The sequence below is a fragment of the Littorina saxatilis genome, linkage group LG2 (genome assembly GCF_037325665.1).
Source record: "Littorina saxatilis isolate snail1 linkage group LG2, US_GU_Lsax_2.0, whole genome shotgun sequence".
NCBI lineage: Eukaryota > Metazoa > Mollusca > Gastropoda > Littorinimorpha > Littorinidae > Littorina > Littorina saxatilis.
In genome coordinates, this window is record NC_090246.1 from 28,361,790 (window position 1) to 28,380,354 (window position 18,565).

The following is an 18,565-nucleotide window of genomic DNA, read 5'->3' on the forward strand; positions in this document are numbered from 1 at the left end:
CAAAATGGTGCGTCCTTTGAATGGAAGTGATTGGGACTTCACAGACGTGAAAACTGTTGTATTTTGTGTTACATAATTTCAGGAAGTTCAAGTTTTGACATCTTTGGATACACTGCAGGAATTGGACTGTTGTCGAACAAAAGTATCAATTTTATTTCCTGAAAACAAACAGAAAACGTTCACAACCTTTGGAATACGTTTGCCGCTTCTGTGTGGAGTTTTGTAATTGAATTTTTGTCTAAGCAACTTAACCAATCTTTATCAAGTTTTCTGTGGACGAAAAGGATCGAGAAATCGGAATTTTGTACTCTGTGTGTGTGTGTAAGTGTGACAGATTTTCGATTTCGTGGACAACGACCAGGAGCTAAAGCGTGTGTAGTGTGGACCCGGGATCTCTGGTTGGGATGTGGCTGAGTACTGCTCGTGCACATCACTATACCCTGCATCCCGTAGCAGGCTGAACAAGCTATTTTAAACCATGATGCTGCGACAACGACGACGACACGCCATTGCCGCGGGGTCGTTGTACTTGGCGCTGCTGGTGACTGTCACCTTCCTGGTGGCCACCTGTGATGCCAGACATCACCACAAACATCACACACACGGAAGGAGTACCAGGTGGGATGAAGGAAGAGGAGGAGGAGGAGGGAATAAAGACAGAGGAGGAGGAGGAGAAGGAGTAGTGCCGGGAGAGAGAGGTGGGAAAGGAGGGGGAGAGGGGTCAGAAAAACATCACCACAACCCTCACCCCCATCAGAAAAATGAACACAAAAATGAAGTGATTTCTAAAGCCACCGGAGGAGGAGGAGGAGAAAAAATTGGAGGTGAAGGAGGAGGAGGATTCATGTCTCCTCTTAACGAGCGGCGCAACGTGCTCCTCCACGAAGCCGTCAGGAAACTGCTGGGGTTCCAGTCCTCCCCCCAGGGGTCCGGGGGACGCCGTCACGGCCGCACCCTCCTCCTCCCCGACCCCCGTCGCCCCCCTGCCATGCCCAAGTACGTGCTGGATTTGTACGAGAAGTACCGCTCCGGAGAGATGCGGGAGGGACCGTCCCTGGGGAATACTGTGCGAAGCATCCCTGCTGAGATCGGTGAGTTGGTCAAAGATGTTTTGAAAATAATTAATGGAAATTGTACATTATTTTCCTCCCCCATTCTCCAGCACACACGCTCGCACACACGCGCAGACAACATACTTTCTTCCACCACGCAAACCCTTTCCCTGCACCCCACCGTACGCACCATCCTCCCGCCTCCCGCTTCACCCCCCCTCCCCCTTCGTAGGAAGTAATTTAATTCGGTGATACAGCCTTCCTTCCAGTGTAAACCGTCATCTACACCAACAGTTGTTGTTGTTGTTGTTGTTGTTGTTGTTGTTGTTGACTGACAATATCGTTATTGAAACAATCAAAGTGCACTAAAAGGTTTATAGAGCAAATTGTTGTTGGAGTTGTTTTTGTTGTTGTTGTTGTTGTAGTTGTTGTTGCAAGAACTATAACAAAACTTACTCCATCTATTCATGAACTTCCCTAAAATCAAGAATATGTGTGTGATTTGACACTGCCGATTACACTGATAGCACGTCATGCCGCTGCTTTGAGCCGCCAGAAACATCATTCTGATAGCTAGTCCAAGCCAATGGGTACATCTTGATGAGAGGAAGAGGATCAAGAGCTCCATAAACCGCGTGCTTGATAAGAACACAGTGCTAGCGGTCCTATCATTTTTATGTGAAGCAGACAGATGGCTGTTGTAAAACCGCCAAAAAAGTTTATCTTGATCATTTTCAAAGAACAATCGGATAAAGATGTTGTAAATCCGCGTGTTAATAAATACATAGCATTCCTTGACCGGCGGGGTGTTACAGAAATCATTTTGAAAAGCACACTAAATTGTTGCACTACATTAGATAACTGTATGAAGAGCACACCAGCACCTTCGACGGACGACCCTTGCGTATTACGGCATCTCTAGGTTTTCGGCTGTGAACAACGTAAGAAGACGTGAACACCCCGAGGACTTATACAAAAAAGACATAAAACTACATTTAATTTCGAGACTAAAGTCTAGGAATGTGTGCAAAAATAAATGTCATAGATTAACTTAAAAACAAACTTCTTCTTCTTCTGCGTTCCCGGAACTTAAAAACAAACTAATCGCGTAAGGCGAAATTACTACATTTAGTCAAGCTGTGGAACTCACTGAACGTAGTCCGCCGCTAGTGCAAAAGGCAGTGAAAGTGACGAGCCTGTTTGGCGCGGTAGCGGTTGCGCTGTGCTTCATAGCACGCTTTACTGTACCGCTCTTCGTTTTAACTTTCTGAGCGTGTTTTTAATCCAAACATATCATATCTATATGTTTTTGGAATCAGGAACCGACAAAGAATAAGATGAAATAGTTTTTAAAACGATTTCGGAAATTTAATTTTAATAATATTTTTTATATTTTTATTTTTCAGAGCTTGTTTTTAATCCGAATATAACATATTTATATGTTTTTGGAATCAAAACATGATGAAGAATAAAATAAAAGTAATTTTGGATCGTTTTATAAAAAAAAAATTAATTACAATTTTCAGATTTGTAATGACCAAAGTCATTAATTAATTTTTAAGCCTCCATGCTGAAATGCAATACCGAAGTCCGGCCTTCGTCGAAGATTGCTTGGCCAAAATTTCAATCAATTTGATTGAAAATTGAGGGTGTGACAGTGCTGCCTCAATTTTTTACAAAAAGCCGGATATGACGTCATAAAAGACATTTATCGAAAAAAAGAAAAAAACATCCGGGGATATCATACCCAGGAACTCTCATGAAAATTTCATAAAGATCGGTCCAGTAGTTTACTCTGAATCGCTCTACACACACACACGCACAGACATACACACACACACACACTCACACACACATGTATACACCACGACCCTCGTCTCGATTCCCCCTCTGTTAAAACATTTAGTCAAAACTTGACTAAATGTAAAAACATGAGCAGCTGGAGCCTTTTGAACAGTTTGCTGAGATGTTCCTTTGATGGAAGTTAGATCGTATTGCTGGAGGATAATACGGAGATTTAAGAAACGAAACGTTGGGACGTTTCGTTTTGAAGTTGTGGTAAACGTCATTATTTCGGGGGTCTCTCGCTGGAAAGGTGAAGGTCAACTGAAACGGAACGTGGAACGTCAAAACGCAGTCACGTTTTCCACCCCCAAAAAACGAACAATATTTCGTCAACTTTTGTGAGTATTTTTGCACACTAACAGTTTTATTTGTTGGCCATTTTATGCATTGCTAGATTCATCAACCCTTTCACAGTCTTTCAGCGCTGAGAATGTGTTCATTGGAGGTAGACAACTGTTGTGAACTGAAATATTTTGAAGGGTGCTGATCCTGGTACATTTATCCAACTTCATGGTGAGAAAGCAAATGGCGAAGCAGAAGTAGGTCATCGCATCGAATTTTTATTCTGGCTTCGTATGTGATCAGGTGCATGAATTGAAAAATGTGAAGCTCTTGTGCGTGCAATGCGAGTATGTCAATCCTTTATTGACTCAATCCTTTATTGACTCGTGGAGTTGAAATTATGCCATGCCCAGTCAGCGGATCATATCCTGCCATGCCCGGCCTTTCATTCCGAAACGAAACGTGAATACATCTAAATCTTGTCTGCGGCCTATGCCGTCTCGTTACACGTTCCGTTTCGCGGGGTGACTCATTCACCAAACGAAACGAGCTGCAAAACGAAACGTGCTGTTTCTTAAATCTCGCTATTAACGCTTTAAGACGGTTAATATTAACAGCTATTGTGTTTTCAGCGTAGCAATAGGGTCCGATATTTAGACGAGACAAGTATAATGCGACGAGTCGAAGACGAGTCGCATTATACTTGTTCGAGTCTAAATATCGGACCCTATTGCTACGCTGAAAACATAATAGCGATTATATAGCTGTTATGACCTTGATTCGTTGTTCCAAACTTACAAAATGACAGTTTTTGCGTCGATGCGTTGATCTCAGGTTTTGATAGCAGACGAACTTCTTACGCACATCATGTTCGCGCAGACACGCACACCGCTACACGCTTTCTGACTTTGGAAGAAAAACTGACTCCAAGTGCATTCGATTTCACAACACAGTTGTTGAAACTGCCAGCTTTTTAAGTTGTCAGTGTACGCTGTTGTCGATAGAAACATCGCCACGTGGTACAGATGTGTAAACCGGAACCATGCGTCGGCCATTTTACTCAATATGCTTTTGGATATTGCGGAAAATGGCCGACTTCGGCAGCTACACGCTTTCTGACTTTGGAAGAAAAACTGACTCCAGGTGCATTCGATTTCACAACACAGTTGTTGAAACAGCTTTTTAAGTTGTCAGTGTATGCTGTTTTCGATAGAAACATCGCCGCGTGGTACAGATGTGTAAACCGGAACCATGCGTCGGCCATTTTACTCAATATGCTTTTGGATATTGCGGAAAATGGCCGACTTTGGCAGCAATATGCTTTGATGATCGGGAGATACCATCCAATCACAGCCCCCGAATTCCCCCACGTGTTCATCAGAATAGCTATATATAGAAATGATGCGATTGTACAACTGGGTCACTATTTCGAAGAGTGTTTTACGTTAATGTTCACTGAATGTCAGTTGGGATGATTTTGTAAAGCAAGCAAGGCAAGGATTACACATCACGCTAGGTTAAAATAGCACGTTAAGCAGATGATGTCCACACATATTTCATGACCTACTTTGGTATGATTTCGTGAGAGAGAGAGAGAGAGAGAGAGAGAGAGAGAGAGAGAGAGAGAGAGAGAGAGAGAGAGAGAGAGAGCACACATGGCTACTGATGGAGACATATAATGCCAGAAACGAGTTAAGAGTGGAACAGCACTGGTGTGGCTGCACCTTAGTGCTAACTTTCCCCGCCTTTTATTGATAATATAAAATAATGATGAAATTCAAGTCAGACATCTCGTACATAGCTGTTTGTTTGAATTATGTCTCATTTTCTCAACTAATGTGTGGTGCCTGATCCCAACGTTTACACTGAAAGGAAAGTGTCTCAAACTGTAGCAAAACTTGATAATGTCTCTTTCGGAAAGAACTCCTTTAATGACAGACCACTATGTATTACTGACTTGCCGGCGGGACGAAGGATGTCCGTTCACAACAGGTACCACTGTCACACACACACACAATTAGTACAGTTTTCTGTTATCTTGTTCACCACCACAAATCTGTCCGAAACTTTTACATGGGATACGATCATCCATCCCCTTGGACACAGTATGCACAAATCTCCAGCCTGACTGGTATCTGTGCATTGGAGGTTTTCGTGGCTGAATTAATTTTGTATACGACACCTATGCCAATATATATGAGAAATTTATTCAGCAAAAGATTCCTACTGTCAGAATGCTGTGATATGAGAAAGATTTTCTTTTAAATACCAGACTGCTTAGATGAAGTTGTACAACGTTTTGTACAATTTTATGCTATGCTTGAGAATTGGAACATATGGTCGTCTGAACAAGAGTAAAGTGTCCATAAAGTTTATCAATATATATTGGCGTGCGGAAGTATTACATATATTATATTCACGCCTGTATCAGTATTAGAAGCAACGACTACTTTCTATATAGCACTGACATGTTGCCTATATATGCTTTCGAATCAGCTAATCCTAAATACGGAAAACGAAAATGCATTGGCAACGCCACAAACCAGCCATATTTGTGTAGGTTGTAGTACGTAACAAAGAAGCTGCCAACATACAAACAAACAAGCAAGCAAGCAAGCAGACACACTTACGATCAATAAGGACAATGCCCACATGGCATTCATGCGGGGCTAGTACTGATATGGGCTCAATTAACTTATCTTAATTCAGAATAATCAAAACGAAATGATCTAATACCCATAAATTACGTTATGTAGAATCTCAGGGTTGGTATGCTGACCGACAGTCTACTCTGGGTTTGAAATCCGTGTATTCTAGTTACATAACTATGTCAACTCAAGCGAGTGTCTTTGAAGCTACGCGTGTTTAACAATAAAGATCAGTCATCTGCACCAAGTGCAATTTCCGAATTTAATATGTATTTTGCCATTGCCTTTGCATCAAAGCTAAATACTGTATCAAGGTTATTCAAGAGTGGACAATCAGTCACGCGCTCTCTGAAGAACCGCTTTCCCGTTCTCAAATCTCTCTCTTTCTATCTCTGTCTCTCTATCTGTGTGTGTGTGTGTGTGTGTGTGTGTGTGTGTGTGTGTGTGTGTGTGTGTGTGTGTGTGTGTGTCTCTCTCTCTCTCTCTCTCTCTCGCTCTCGCTCTCTCTCTCGCTCTCTCTCTCTCTCTCTCTCTCTCTCTCGCTCTCTCTCTTTCTCTCTCTCTCTCTTTCTCTCTCTCTCTCTCGCTCTCTGTCTGCTTCGTCTAACGGGGTTTTAATCAAAATTCTATCCTGTTACCTTTTTCGGGGAAGAGGGAGGTCGGCCCAGGGGGCAATCGAACGTCTACTGTCCCTTCAACTCACTTACTTCTTGCACAAAACCATTCCCAACGCCCTCACCCGTACGGCCACCCTCGAAGACTGTCGAATGCTCTCGGCTCAGGTGATCCAGCTAGTGCCACACACACACATATGCATACAGTAACTTAGTGTACTATTCTTATATAACTCAGTCTTTTGTTCTACATGCCGCAATGTTCCCCCCGTGACGCCCTTTTTACCTTGAACGACTTGGATCGAATACAACCACAATCACGCCGAGCTATTCACACGCGAACGGACACAAAGTCTGAGATTGTTCTGCTAGCAGTATCTGCATGGCCATCACCCAAGATAATGAGACGCGACAGATCTGTAAAACCTGACACAGTGACGACTGAGAGACATGTATAATCTTTGCCTGCAGCTCCAGACAACAAAATATGATGTGTTGCACAATGGGATTAATCGTCACGCACTTTGTGGGACTGGGAGTAAGTTTGGATGGACTACCGGAGACGAATGATCGAGACAGGCATACATGTACATGCGAACACGCAAACCTGTCTATAGACACAGACACCTAGTAACCTACAGACCCAGAGAGAATACACACGAAACTAGAGAACTATATATTGGTGAGTTGTGTAAAGATGCTTTTTTGAGGGGTTACATAACCATCATATTTATCAGTGGAGCATAATAAGTATAAATACGAACAATGGCACGTGTGTTTCAATGTGAACTTAACCGTGAATTCCCGCCAATATTCCTTTTTGTGGTTTGACGACTCTGTATTTGACCCTCTGTGGTTTTAGGGCCTTATAATTATACCCAAGACTCGCTCTTCCTGTGGCCCAAAACGACAGAAAGCGGTTCTATCAGGTGACAGATAGAGGCTTTCATTGGCGGATAAACATGTACACCCTCGTTCCCTCCACTTAATCTCCTCAATGAATCACTGTGTCTTGTAAAGGTACTGAGGAAGAAAAACGAGGCACAACTGACATGCAATGGGGGGGGGGGGGGGGGGGGGAGGCTGAATCAATGGAGCGGTTAGCCGTTTGCCCTCCGAGGCTTGGAGGCGTCGTAACTTAAGTGCACAGTCCTCTCCACGTTGAAACTGTTTGCCTCCTCATCTCTCATCTGGCCGAGCTCGCTTGGTATAAGACCACCCCTCCATTTTTTTGTGGCGGGGGGGGGATCAGCTTATCTTCAGAGATATTAGGGTTTACAAGCGGAGATGTCTTATTTTACAATCCCTCCACTTGGACACATACCAAAAGTCGATTGCCTAGGTGCTTTCTGCGCAGAGAAGTAATTAGTGAAATCAGTGAAATTAATTCATGAACAAATTCTTGCTTTGTAATTCATCAACAAATTATCGCTTTGCATAGTAAGCAGTCACGATGTTGACTGTTGGGATATAATGGCTAATCAGGCGGGTCTGTTCTTATCTGATGTAAGAGACTGGGCAGATTTGAGATGATGGGCCGAGCTGTTTTTACGGCAAGGCCTGTGCCTTTAAAGGTTGAAGGAAACCTGAGGTCTGTAGGTCGAGTTGCCAAAGTGGTTCGCTGGCAGATCACCTGAAGAGATAGTCCCACAGCGCAATCGTTTACCACGTAGTCATCCTGCTGGGTACCACAGTGGTCCCTCTCTGCTTTCAAGACCTCCCTAAATCCAAGAAAATTAGGCCTTAAAATAGAAAGCGTTGTTGTTATTAAAAAAATTTGTTGAGCACGCCTGCGATAAACACTCGCGGGAACTCCAGGGACAGAAAAGGTACTCTGGCCAATCCAAATGCGAAGATTACGTGTCTGACCGTTTTTAGTCACCCTGCTTTTGCTTGAGCTCGTTCCCAGATGGTTTTAGTATTATTGTACCTTGAAAATAGTTTTCAGTTTTAATGTGTGTGTTTTTATTGAGGAGACAATTCACACACTTTGAGAAGGCAAGGTAGAAGAATACAGGGCCGTAAAGGAGAATGAGTCTAACAATGGCGGGTTTCACTGAGGTTTCACTGTACTATCACTGCTGCCCTTTTGCAAAGCGTAGGAGGAGGGAACACCCTGTTGCCAGTGTTGGTAATGGAAGTGAGGTCCATCAGAAAGTCTCGTCCCGAGAGCAAGCACATCAACTATGCTGGGAGATTGCTTTCAGATGGGGTGGTTGAGATGGCACGTACACGGGTACCGATTGCATGATCGAGGATTTGGTCGTTACGGCCGTTGCGCCAGATTAACACTTCAGTTCAGAGACATCCTGCTTGCTGCCGCGCGGACAGAGAAAATGTTTCCTCTTTATCTTCACCGCGCTGGCAGCAAAACCCCTCACGCGGAGGTGTTTTCAGACAGGCCAGACACAGGTTGTCCCGGAGGTGACTTTGGCTGTTGGAAGTGAGTAACAACGAAATTAAAGATTTTATTCACGTGCCGTCCGAAAAAGGTTTCATTTAAAAATGTAATGATCGCTTTTTCGGCAAAACTGTTCAGCGAAAAAAAGTTGGCCTCTGGTTGAACATTTCTTAAGAAAGGCGGGGGAAAAAAGCTAATTACCTGGGTGCCTCAAACGAAAAATACTGCTGTACTCTTCTGCATCTGTACTCGGTTCTCACAGTGCTTCATATCTCGTTTGTATTGAACCTAGTATACAAACACAGAGGCGAAAGCCGCCATGTGATACTATGTTTTTTTTCTTCTTGTTATTGTTTCACACTGACGGGGCCGCTTGGTACAGAGAAGGCGACCCCGTCATCCCAGACTGACTGACTCATTAGTTTCAACGTCCTCTTAGGACCAATTGGCATATCTTGGGACAGGTAGGTATGACGGCTTACTATTGCCAAAACTAAAAATTAGTCATTAACACGTGAAAATTAGTAAATAACACGTGAAAACTACTAATTTTCTCGAGAAAATTACAGTTATGCCGTGAAATTTACACATTTTCAAGTGTTAATTACTAATTTTCAGTTTTGGCTCGCTTCCTGACGACTTAATAGCGCCAAAACTACAAAATTAGTAATTTTCGCGTGTTAATTACTAATTTTCATGTGCCTCGTGACTGTGGAGACTCAATGCGCATGCGCGACTGTTACACCGGCCTCAGCAAAACATCTCTCGATTCGAAATTTTTCTGGTCCATAGTTCTTTAATCCGATGCAAATTAACAATAAAAGCTGAGCGCATGTGTAGAGAACCGTGACATACAGCTGTCTGTCCGATAACTTGTTGAATAACGAATTCTATCGACAGATATTTGTGAAAGTTCGAAAGTCTCGACCGAAGAGATCCGTCTGCTAGTGGTCGGTCCTTCAGCACAGGTCCGGCCGGCCGCCATTTTTTCTCTCTCAGTTCGAACATTTTCGGATCGATTGTCCTTCACTAATACACTACAAAGCAAATTTATGAGTGTGGTGGTGGAAACAAATAATTATGAGGTACGGCTGTCTGCGCGACAATTTGTCGAATAAGGAATTGAAAGATATGTGAAAGTGTGAGACCACAGCCGAGCAAAAGTCCGTCTGCTACGAACAGCTTCGATTCGAAAGTTTTCGGGGTCGATTATTTTTTCTAAGATACCCAAAACAACGCTAAGGAGAGCGTTATTGCAGAAAACAGTGACATGCATCTTCATGTCGGATAACTTGCTCGATAAGGCCTTCTATTAAAAGATATTTCAGAAATAGTGTGAGAGCGATGTTTGCCGGACGTTGTAGCCTCTCAGTGCGGACTCTTAGAGTCCGACTACTGTGACTGAAAACGAGGCGAAAATGAAAATTTTCACGTGAAAATGGTAACCCTAGGTTTTGGCACTGGTAAGCCGTCATAGGTAGGGTTCCAATGGGAACACTACGTATAGAGCGTTGTAACTAAACCCGCTCTTGCTCGACTTCGTTCCCTACTTGTTTCATTATAATTATGCCACGATTGCATTGCATAGTGTAAAATGTTGTTTACTTACAGCAAAGAGGTGGAAATAGAAAGTACTATTGGATTCGACCCAGTGCATGAACTTTTTACGGTTGTCTGAACATTTTAGAGCCGAGACTGTTCAAAGAACACGCCTACTCACTTTTCAATTCAGTCCTTGAGATTCGCTTACAGGTACTGTCTTTTCTTGCACGCTGGTGTCTTGTTTTGTTTTGTCGTGACTTCCATTGTCAAAACATTGTCTTGTCAGATCTTATCAATCATTCATCAGTCATTTCATGGTTCGCTCTTTATTTGTCAGTAAGTCGCCGTGAGATGACAGAAATTCGGGTCGCTTCCTCCCAGTGGAAAGCTAGCAGCAACGGAGTCGCGCTACCCAGGTGTCTGCGTGTTTAGGTGTATTCAGCCACCTGCACTTATGGCAGAATGACCAAGGTCTTTTACGTGCCATTGTGATGACACGGGGGTGGGACATGGCTTCCGTCTCTGGGTCTGCACATAAAGTTGACCCGTGTCCGTCCCGGCCCGAATTCGAACCTGCGACCTTTCGATCACAAGTCCAGTGCTCTACCAACTGAGCTACCATCAGTCAAGGAGTAATAACATCAGTCAAGGAGTGCTTTTGCTAGGTTTTGTTCATTATTTTTTTGTGACTGTATTTGGGGGAACGGGGTATAAGACAGTCGCAAGTCATAATTTCGAGTTACGTGCCGAAAAGCATGGGCAGATGAAAATTGACTGTTTTTAACAGTTTGAGCTTTATGAAATCTGAAAGTTCAAGTTTATGTGCATACCAAATGTTTTTTGCAAAATGACAAGAACGGAACATGTTATTTTGCCTGCAACTTTGTATTCCCGTGCACAGCTTTTGTAAATCCCATGCGTTCTGAGTTCAATTCCCACAAACCTTGGCACTTATGTACTCAGCATCCGTTGCTCCTTTGCTCTTTTCGAATTTCCAGGTCAACTTATATGCAGACCTGCTTGAGCCTTATCCCTCTTTGTGTGTACAAGCAAGCACAAGACTAAGTGCGCAAGGAAACAATCCTGTAATCCTGTAATCCATGTCAAAGTTGGTTATAGAAACACGACAATACCAAGAATGCATCCCCCAAAAGCGGCGTGTGGCTGCCTAAATAGCGGGGGTAAAAATGGTCATTCACGTTAAATCCCACCCGTGCAAAAAACACACACGAGTATACGTGGGAGTTTGAGCGCATGAACGAAGAATAAGAAAAAGGAGATACAAACAAAAAATTCCAAAACTGTACCTCTTTTTTTGCACTGTCACATGTCTTAAGATCTGGGTATGCTCATAGGGGCTGACGTTTAGAAGGAGGGGTGAAGGGTACATACCGTATCTTGTATTCGCTGACGTTCAAGACAAGAAGTAAAGAGGATAAAATGCCAGCGAGTACCCGAGGCTGAGGGGGTTGGTTACCAAACCAAACAAACAAAACGAACCCTATCCTGCCCTGGGGCAGAAGGCGAAGAACCCTGCCCCGGTGCGCAACAGGTAAGTAACCTGTTGATCTCTGCCTTTCTCCCGTACATTTCCGTGAACACAGGAAACGACAGGAAGAAGGACTGTACTCTTGCTTGAGCGCTGCCAGGAAACACACGCCAGACAATAGGAAACGCTAAGAGGGGCTGGGGTGCGTTTCTTAAAAGCTATAGTAAAACTGACAGCCCAAAGACAGGATAACTGGGGGAAGGTTGACAGTTTAGGAAATAACAGGCTGGCGTACGTTTCTTACACGAAGCTATCAAAAAGGTTGTACCAATATGGTCCTCTCAGAAAGGTGATATTGAGTTAAAAATTACAACAACAATAAAACTGACAGTTTTAGTATTAAACGTTGCTTTGGAAACAGAAACTAGCTGTTGTCTCTTGTTCAGACATTTGTTGACTCACAGGCATTGCATTGACTAAAATTGACGAGTTGTCTGTAAAATGTAGGGAAGCCCATTTAAGTTTTTTTTTTTATAGAGTTGGATGATTTCTTTTAATATATGGATCATGCAAGGCAAGTAGGAAATCGCTTTTTGTTGTCCATTCGTGGGTGTGAGTCGAATCGGCGATAGTTGACGTTGTAGAGGAAAAGGAGCACCTTGACGCGGGCTGATTGACTTTTTCTTGGACTGGGCAGTAAAAACATGGTTTTCTTCTTCTATTTTTGTTCCTTTTCTTCTCCTTTTGTTTTGTTTTGTTTTGTTTTGTTTTGTTTTGCCTTGTTGAAACGATGTTCTCGTGTAGCTAAGTGTCAAAGAGTTACGTTGAGTCTCTTTACGAAACGCACGTCAAGACTGAAGGACCCTCGCGAGTGTTTATTGGGCGACCCTGGCTGCCCTTGCCTTTTAAATCACCCAGCCCCTAAAAAGAGAAGAGAGGGATCGAGGAGGAGACTCTTGACACCGATACTTGTATCTCCTCCCGTTCCTCCCGTACTGTCCCGCCCTTCTGTCTCTTCTGTCTACAGTGGAACCCTTCTATGAAGACATCCCACATTCTGGACATACACGAGGAGGAGACTCTTGACACCGATACTTGTATCTCCTCCCGTTCCTCCCGTACTGTCCCGCCCTTCTGTCTCTTCTGTCTACAGTGGAACCCTTCTATGAAGACATCCCACATTCTGGACATACACGAGGAGGGAATCATTCCTTACTGACGTTATCAACAGAAACTCTGAACAAGTAAGATCCCAAACGGAAGGTATTCCCCGAAATCGGCGTATGGCAGCCTAAATGGCGGGGTAAAAACGGTCATACACGTAAAACCTCACTCTTTTATAACACACGAGTGTACGTGGGAGTCTCAGCCCATAAACGAAGAAGATGAATGAAAAAAGAGGGTGACGGTTTAAAACGGAAGGCGGGGGGGGGGGGGGGGGGGGCTTTAAAGGTGAGTTATGCTGTAGCCTTTTTTCCCTCTTCCCCCGGGTTTGTCTCCAGACCTTCATACCTAATTTTATTGTTAACTGATCCGTCAAATTCTCCTAGTGATATATAGATAACTAGATGAATACCCGCTTCGCCGGGTACGGCTTCGCCGGGAAGAAGTAGAGCCGAATACCCGTACGAAGGAAGAGAGATAAACGCGCAAAACACTGGAGAAGATAAGGAAGAGTTACTGGGAATGGATGTACAGAAAAACCAAAATCGGTTCAGCGCTGCGCGCTGAGAGCACGCACGTGTTCAAAATTTTCCACGATTGTGTCCGGGGTCTACCTGAATATGCCCACCAAATTTGAAGCAGATCCATCGAGAACTTTGGCCGTGAATCGTGAACACACAGACAGACAGACAGACAGACACACACAAGCCGTATATAGATATAGAAGACGGTTTCTAAACTTGAATGACTGGCTAAGGTATGTATCATGGAGAATAAGCGGGGACCTGTTACATGCAGGTTAGACGTATCGAAGACAATTTTCTATTTTCAATGTATTCATTTTAATGGACATTCAAGTTTTGTTATTGTAATTGAATTGTTGTAACTGATTGAAAAAGAATTCAAAGGACCCGAGCATGTAAGCTTGTATAACCTCTAAAGCAAACGACTGTGTGAGAAAACAAATCTGGAATTTACCAGATCTCATGGTCAATTGTTCTACACTAGTATAGAACTTTGGTCACCTCTTGGTCATTCGGCATCGCACTTGGTCAGGATTCCGGTGGAAATGTCTGCTTTGACGTCATTTCCACAGAAGGAACTATGTATACAATTAAATAACAAACAAAGCAAAAAAACTCATCAGTACGTAAACAAACAAATACTTTGAAACGAAATACATTCACAACGTTTATGTCTTTAGATTCTCGTCTATCTTTTTCTTGACTTATTTTTTTCGTTTTTCTCTTCTTTTTACATTTAGTCAAGTTTTGACTAAAATGTTTTAACATAGAGGGGAAATCGAAACGAGGGTCGTGGTGTATGTGTGTCTGTGTGTGTGTGTGTCTGTGTGTGTGTGTCTGTGTGTGTGTGTGTGTGTGTGTGTGTGTGTGTGTGTGTGTGTGTGTGTGTAGAGCGATTCAGAGTAAACTACTGGACCGATCTTTATGAAATATTACATGAGAGTTCCTGGGCATGATACCCAGACGTGTTCTTCATTTTTTCGATAAATGTCTTTAATGACGTCATATCCGGCTTTTTGTAAAAGTTGAGGCGGCACTGTCACACCCTCATTTTTTAATAAAATTAATTGAAATTTTGGCCAAGCAATCTTCGACGAAGGCCAGACTTTGGTATTGCATTTCAGCTAAGAGACTTAAAAATTAATTGATAATTTTGGTCATTAAAAATCTGAAAATTGTAATTAAATAATTTTTTTTATAAAACGATCCAAAAATAATTTCATCTTATTTATCATTATTTGCTGATTCCAGAAACATATAAATATGTTATATTCGGATTAAAAACAAGCTTTGAAAATTAAAAATATAAAAATTATGATTAAAATTAGATTTCCGAAATCGATTTAAAAACAATTTCATCTTATTCCTTGTCGGTTCCTGATTCCAAAAACATATAGATATGATATGTTTGGATTAAAAACACGCTCAGAACAAGCGGTGGACAGATGATGCTGCGAGTATACGGTCTTGCGGAAAAAATGCAGTGCGTTCAGTTTCATTCTGTGAGTTCGACTGAGCTTGACTAAATGTTGTATTTTCGCCTTACGCGACTTGTTTTTTAATCTATTTGCCGAAACCGGTCCGTGTCATTGTATTCATTTTGTTAGTTTACTAATTTCACGTTATATGCCTTAGCAAAAAAAGATAAGCAAAGAAACAAACTATATACATGTGTAACGCATTACATTGAACCCCTTCATTTCAAAATCTATGGCATCTGCCACGCCTGAAAAAAGAGGGTGAAATATAGGTTATGAGCGCGCTTGATCTTCAGAAAAGCGGAAGTTATGAAGAAATCTGAAGAGGTTCTAAATTTCTTGCTGTAACCCCAGGTAGTTTTCCCCAAAGTGAAGAAATTACAGGTAAAACGAGTGCTTATTACAGGCACTCCAAACACAGGAAAGGAGGAGGGTAAGATTTGTACTTGACTGTTTTAGTGCCCTGTCACACCGATGAATGCGGGAAGTGAATGGAGCAAAGAGGGGGACATAAAATCTCACATTTATTCTGAAGAAAATGGTAGATAGGTACGTGAGTGCTGAATGTTCTCGAACAAGCCACACGCAAATGTTCAGGGCGGAAAGGGGGGGAAGGGACAGGAAAAAGGGTGGAAGGGAGGGTTATTAGTGCTTTTTCATTCTGCGCATGCTCCTTTCCACTTGACCTTTTCTGATCTTTTACTCAGGAGTTCCGACCAAACCTGGTCTCAACACAAAAACCGCCCATCCGCCATCTATGTGCCATTACTTTAAATGCCCTAATCTCTCTATTCACTGTGCCATGGAAAAGCATGAATACAATTAAACAGTTGCACTGAAAAGCTGAATGGAAAAACTACAAGGTTACGAGGCACGTAAGAGCACATTTACAGCTGCAAAGTATGAGATAATTGATTTTACTGTGTTCTCTCTGAAGATCAGATTTTTTTAATTCAGACTTTTCAACCACCCTATTCCAGCGTAAGTGGCGTTAAATGTATACAATTTTATGACAAAACAAGACCAAAATGCTTGCGTCAAGCTGTGTGTGCACCCTTTCCCCCATCTCTCCCCGCCCCCTCCCCTCACCACAACCACCACCCGTACAACCACCAGCTTAACCCCAACCTTACCCAATCCCAGTTTTCTTTATTTCTTTCATCTCCGACCAGGAGGAATTATCCCCTTTGTCTGACTTCCGTTCAAAACAAGAACCTCCGAGTCGTCGGGGGGCGACCTTTGCGACTGTCGCGTGTTTCAAATAGCTAAATAAATCTCGGGGAAAATGAAAAAAAAGAGCAGGGACAACACCGTAGATCGAGTTATCAGTGATCTGTTCGGAAATTACTGGCCGTGAGAGAAAGACCAACATAACTCAAAATCTATGGTTCCAAATTGCTTTTGTCGTTTGCAATAATCTCGAAAGGTTATCGACGATCGCGTTACTGCGCCGTCGGTTAGGTTAGCCACGGAAACGTGGGTCCGGTAACCAGAAACTGCAGTGGAAAGAAGCTGTGTTCTTTGACGAGTTAAAATTTGTCCTTGAACTGAGCTTGTGAAAGAAGAATTGGGGTCAGCGGTTTGACGGCAAGTTTTGCTTTTGATGAATGAATTCGTCGGCATAATTGGCGACTTATTACTTGGTACAACAAAATAACCTAGAGTTATAGGTGAGTTTAGTTGCATCTTACACCGATCTGGCCGCAGTTAGTTCACAATGTTCAACCTGAAGTTAGAAATAGGCTTAAATACTGTTCTTGTTCTTTACCGTGTCAAACCGAAAAATTAGGTTTTGTTTCATTTGTATGAAGAACAATTATCTACGCTGTTAGGAATAGTTGATGCATTGTTTAATTCATGAAGTTCATTATGACAAAAGTTTAACAGGCAGATCACATTTGATCACAAACCATGTAAAATATGACTGGAGCGCAGTAGCCCTCCGTCATATACTGTCGCAAAAAAACCCCGAGATTACATGTCGATATCATGTTAGTTACTGTTGAAGTCTTTAATGTTGTTGAGGTAAACAAATTATCCAGGTTTTTTGGTGCAGGTAAAGTGAGTGAACATCAAGTAGAGAACAATACTTAGAATAATCACAACTGGCCCTGCTTTATCGTTCTTAGAATCAAAGCTAACGCGCAATTGCCCTCTTACATTTACATAAATTCAACTTTAACATACTTCCGAAAATAGTTTGTCTAAATCCAAAAGTAACCTTGCGTAAAAGGTATGTACACAGCCTTTTGTACGATACAAATAAAAAGATCAAACGTATCTTCTACTTTGAACAGCAATGTGCCAGGCGAATTTGAATAGAGCGGAAGGATATTTTTGTTTGAGAGACGAAGAAAGGCCGCGATTGGCTCCAATATGTCTGTCGTTGAACTGGGCCTTGCAGTGTACATTTGAGGCGGATCTTTCGCTGTCGGTGCATGACGAGTATCAATAACTAGATCAGTATCGGATAACAGAGAGTGTGCACGGTTTAAACGTCTGCAGCGGCGTGCGTTAAGATGACACGACAGGCTCAGGATCGTGATGTACGTTGTTTTGTCAGTGTCTTTGTTCCCGCTGGAGGAAGATGACCATTCCATTCCGTCCCTGAAAGTAAATGTAACAGTAAGACACTGGTTCATTTACAAAACAACAACAACAACAACAAAACATGTTTTGTAAGGGCGGCTTTGCATAAATCTTTAGACAAATTAAATCAAATTCATGCGATGAAACAGCATTCCTGCATTGTCACCACCACGAGAGTGAAAGATATGTGCAGTTTTTCTTCTTATTATTCTTCTTCTTCTTCTTTTGGAAAGGAGAGAGAAAAAGTGTCCACTTCTCGTCTCGGCAAGCGGTGATGTCGCCGACAACGAGATTTAAGCTGTGCGACGCGATGTCTGCCCTTGGACAGTAAAGCCCAGTTTAATGGGACCGCAGTCGTTTTTCATCACTGCTCTTTGCCACCTCGGACCACCGGCGTGGTCGGTTCCCACCCCATGCAAAACAATTTGTCACGGGGTAATTATTGTGTGGACGCCGTTATTAGGGGCTTTCCGCCTGCCTTTGGGACACTTGGCGTTCTGAGGGTTGTGCTGAGTTTTGAACATGTTTTGCAGGAAGCGTTCGATCAGTTTGGACGGTTAGTCTGGAGGACACGCGATGAGATTCCTCCTGCAACTTTCTCTGTCTCTGTTTCTCTCTGTCTCTGTTTCTCTGTCTCTCTGTTTCTCTCTCTCTCTCTCTCTCTCTCTCTCTCTCTCTCTCTCTTTCTCTGTGCTGCGTCTCGTTTCGTCTCTGTGTCTGTCTCTCTTTCGCTCTCTCTAGCTGTTTATCTCTGGCTGTCTGTCTGTCTGTCTGTCTCTTTCTCTCTCTCTCTCTCTCTCTCTCTCTCTCTCTCTCTCTCTCTCTCTCTCTCTCTCTCTCTCTCTCTCTCTCTCTCTCTCTCTCTCTCTTTCTCTTACGTTCGTATTACGGTACATGCAAAACACATGAGGAAGAAATGGCATCACAGTCAAGTTTT

At 42.7% G+C, this 18,565-nt stretch overlaps 1 protein-coding gene across 1 annotated transcript in view; it reads left to right on the forward strand.

Annotated features, from left to right (window-relative positions):
- The first annotated feature begins 988 nt into the window (after positions 1-988).
- LOC138958668 (uncharacterized) overlaps positions 989-18,565 on the forward strand; it is a 105,752-nt gene continuing 88,175 nt past the window's right edge. The window contains exon 1 of the mRNA XM_070329893.1: positions 989-1,091. Within this exon, the coding sequence (XP_070185994.1) occupies positions 989-1,091 (103 nt within the window). The remainder of the gene's footprint in view (positions 1,092-18,565) is intronic.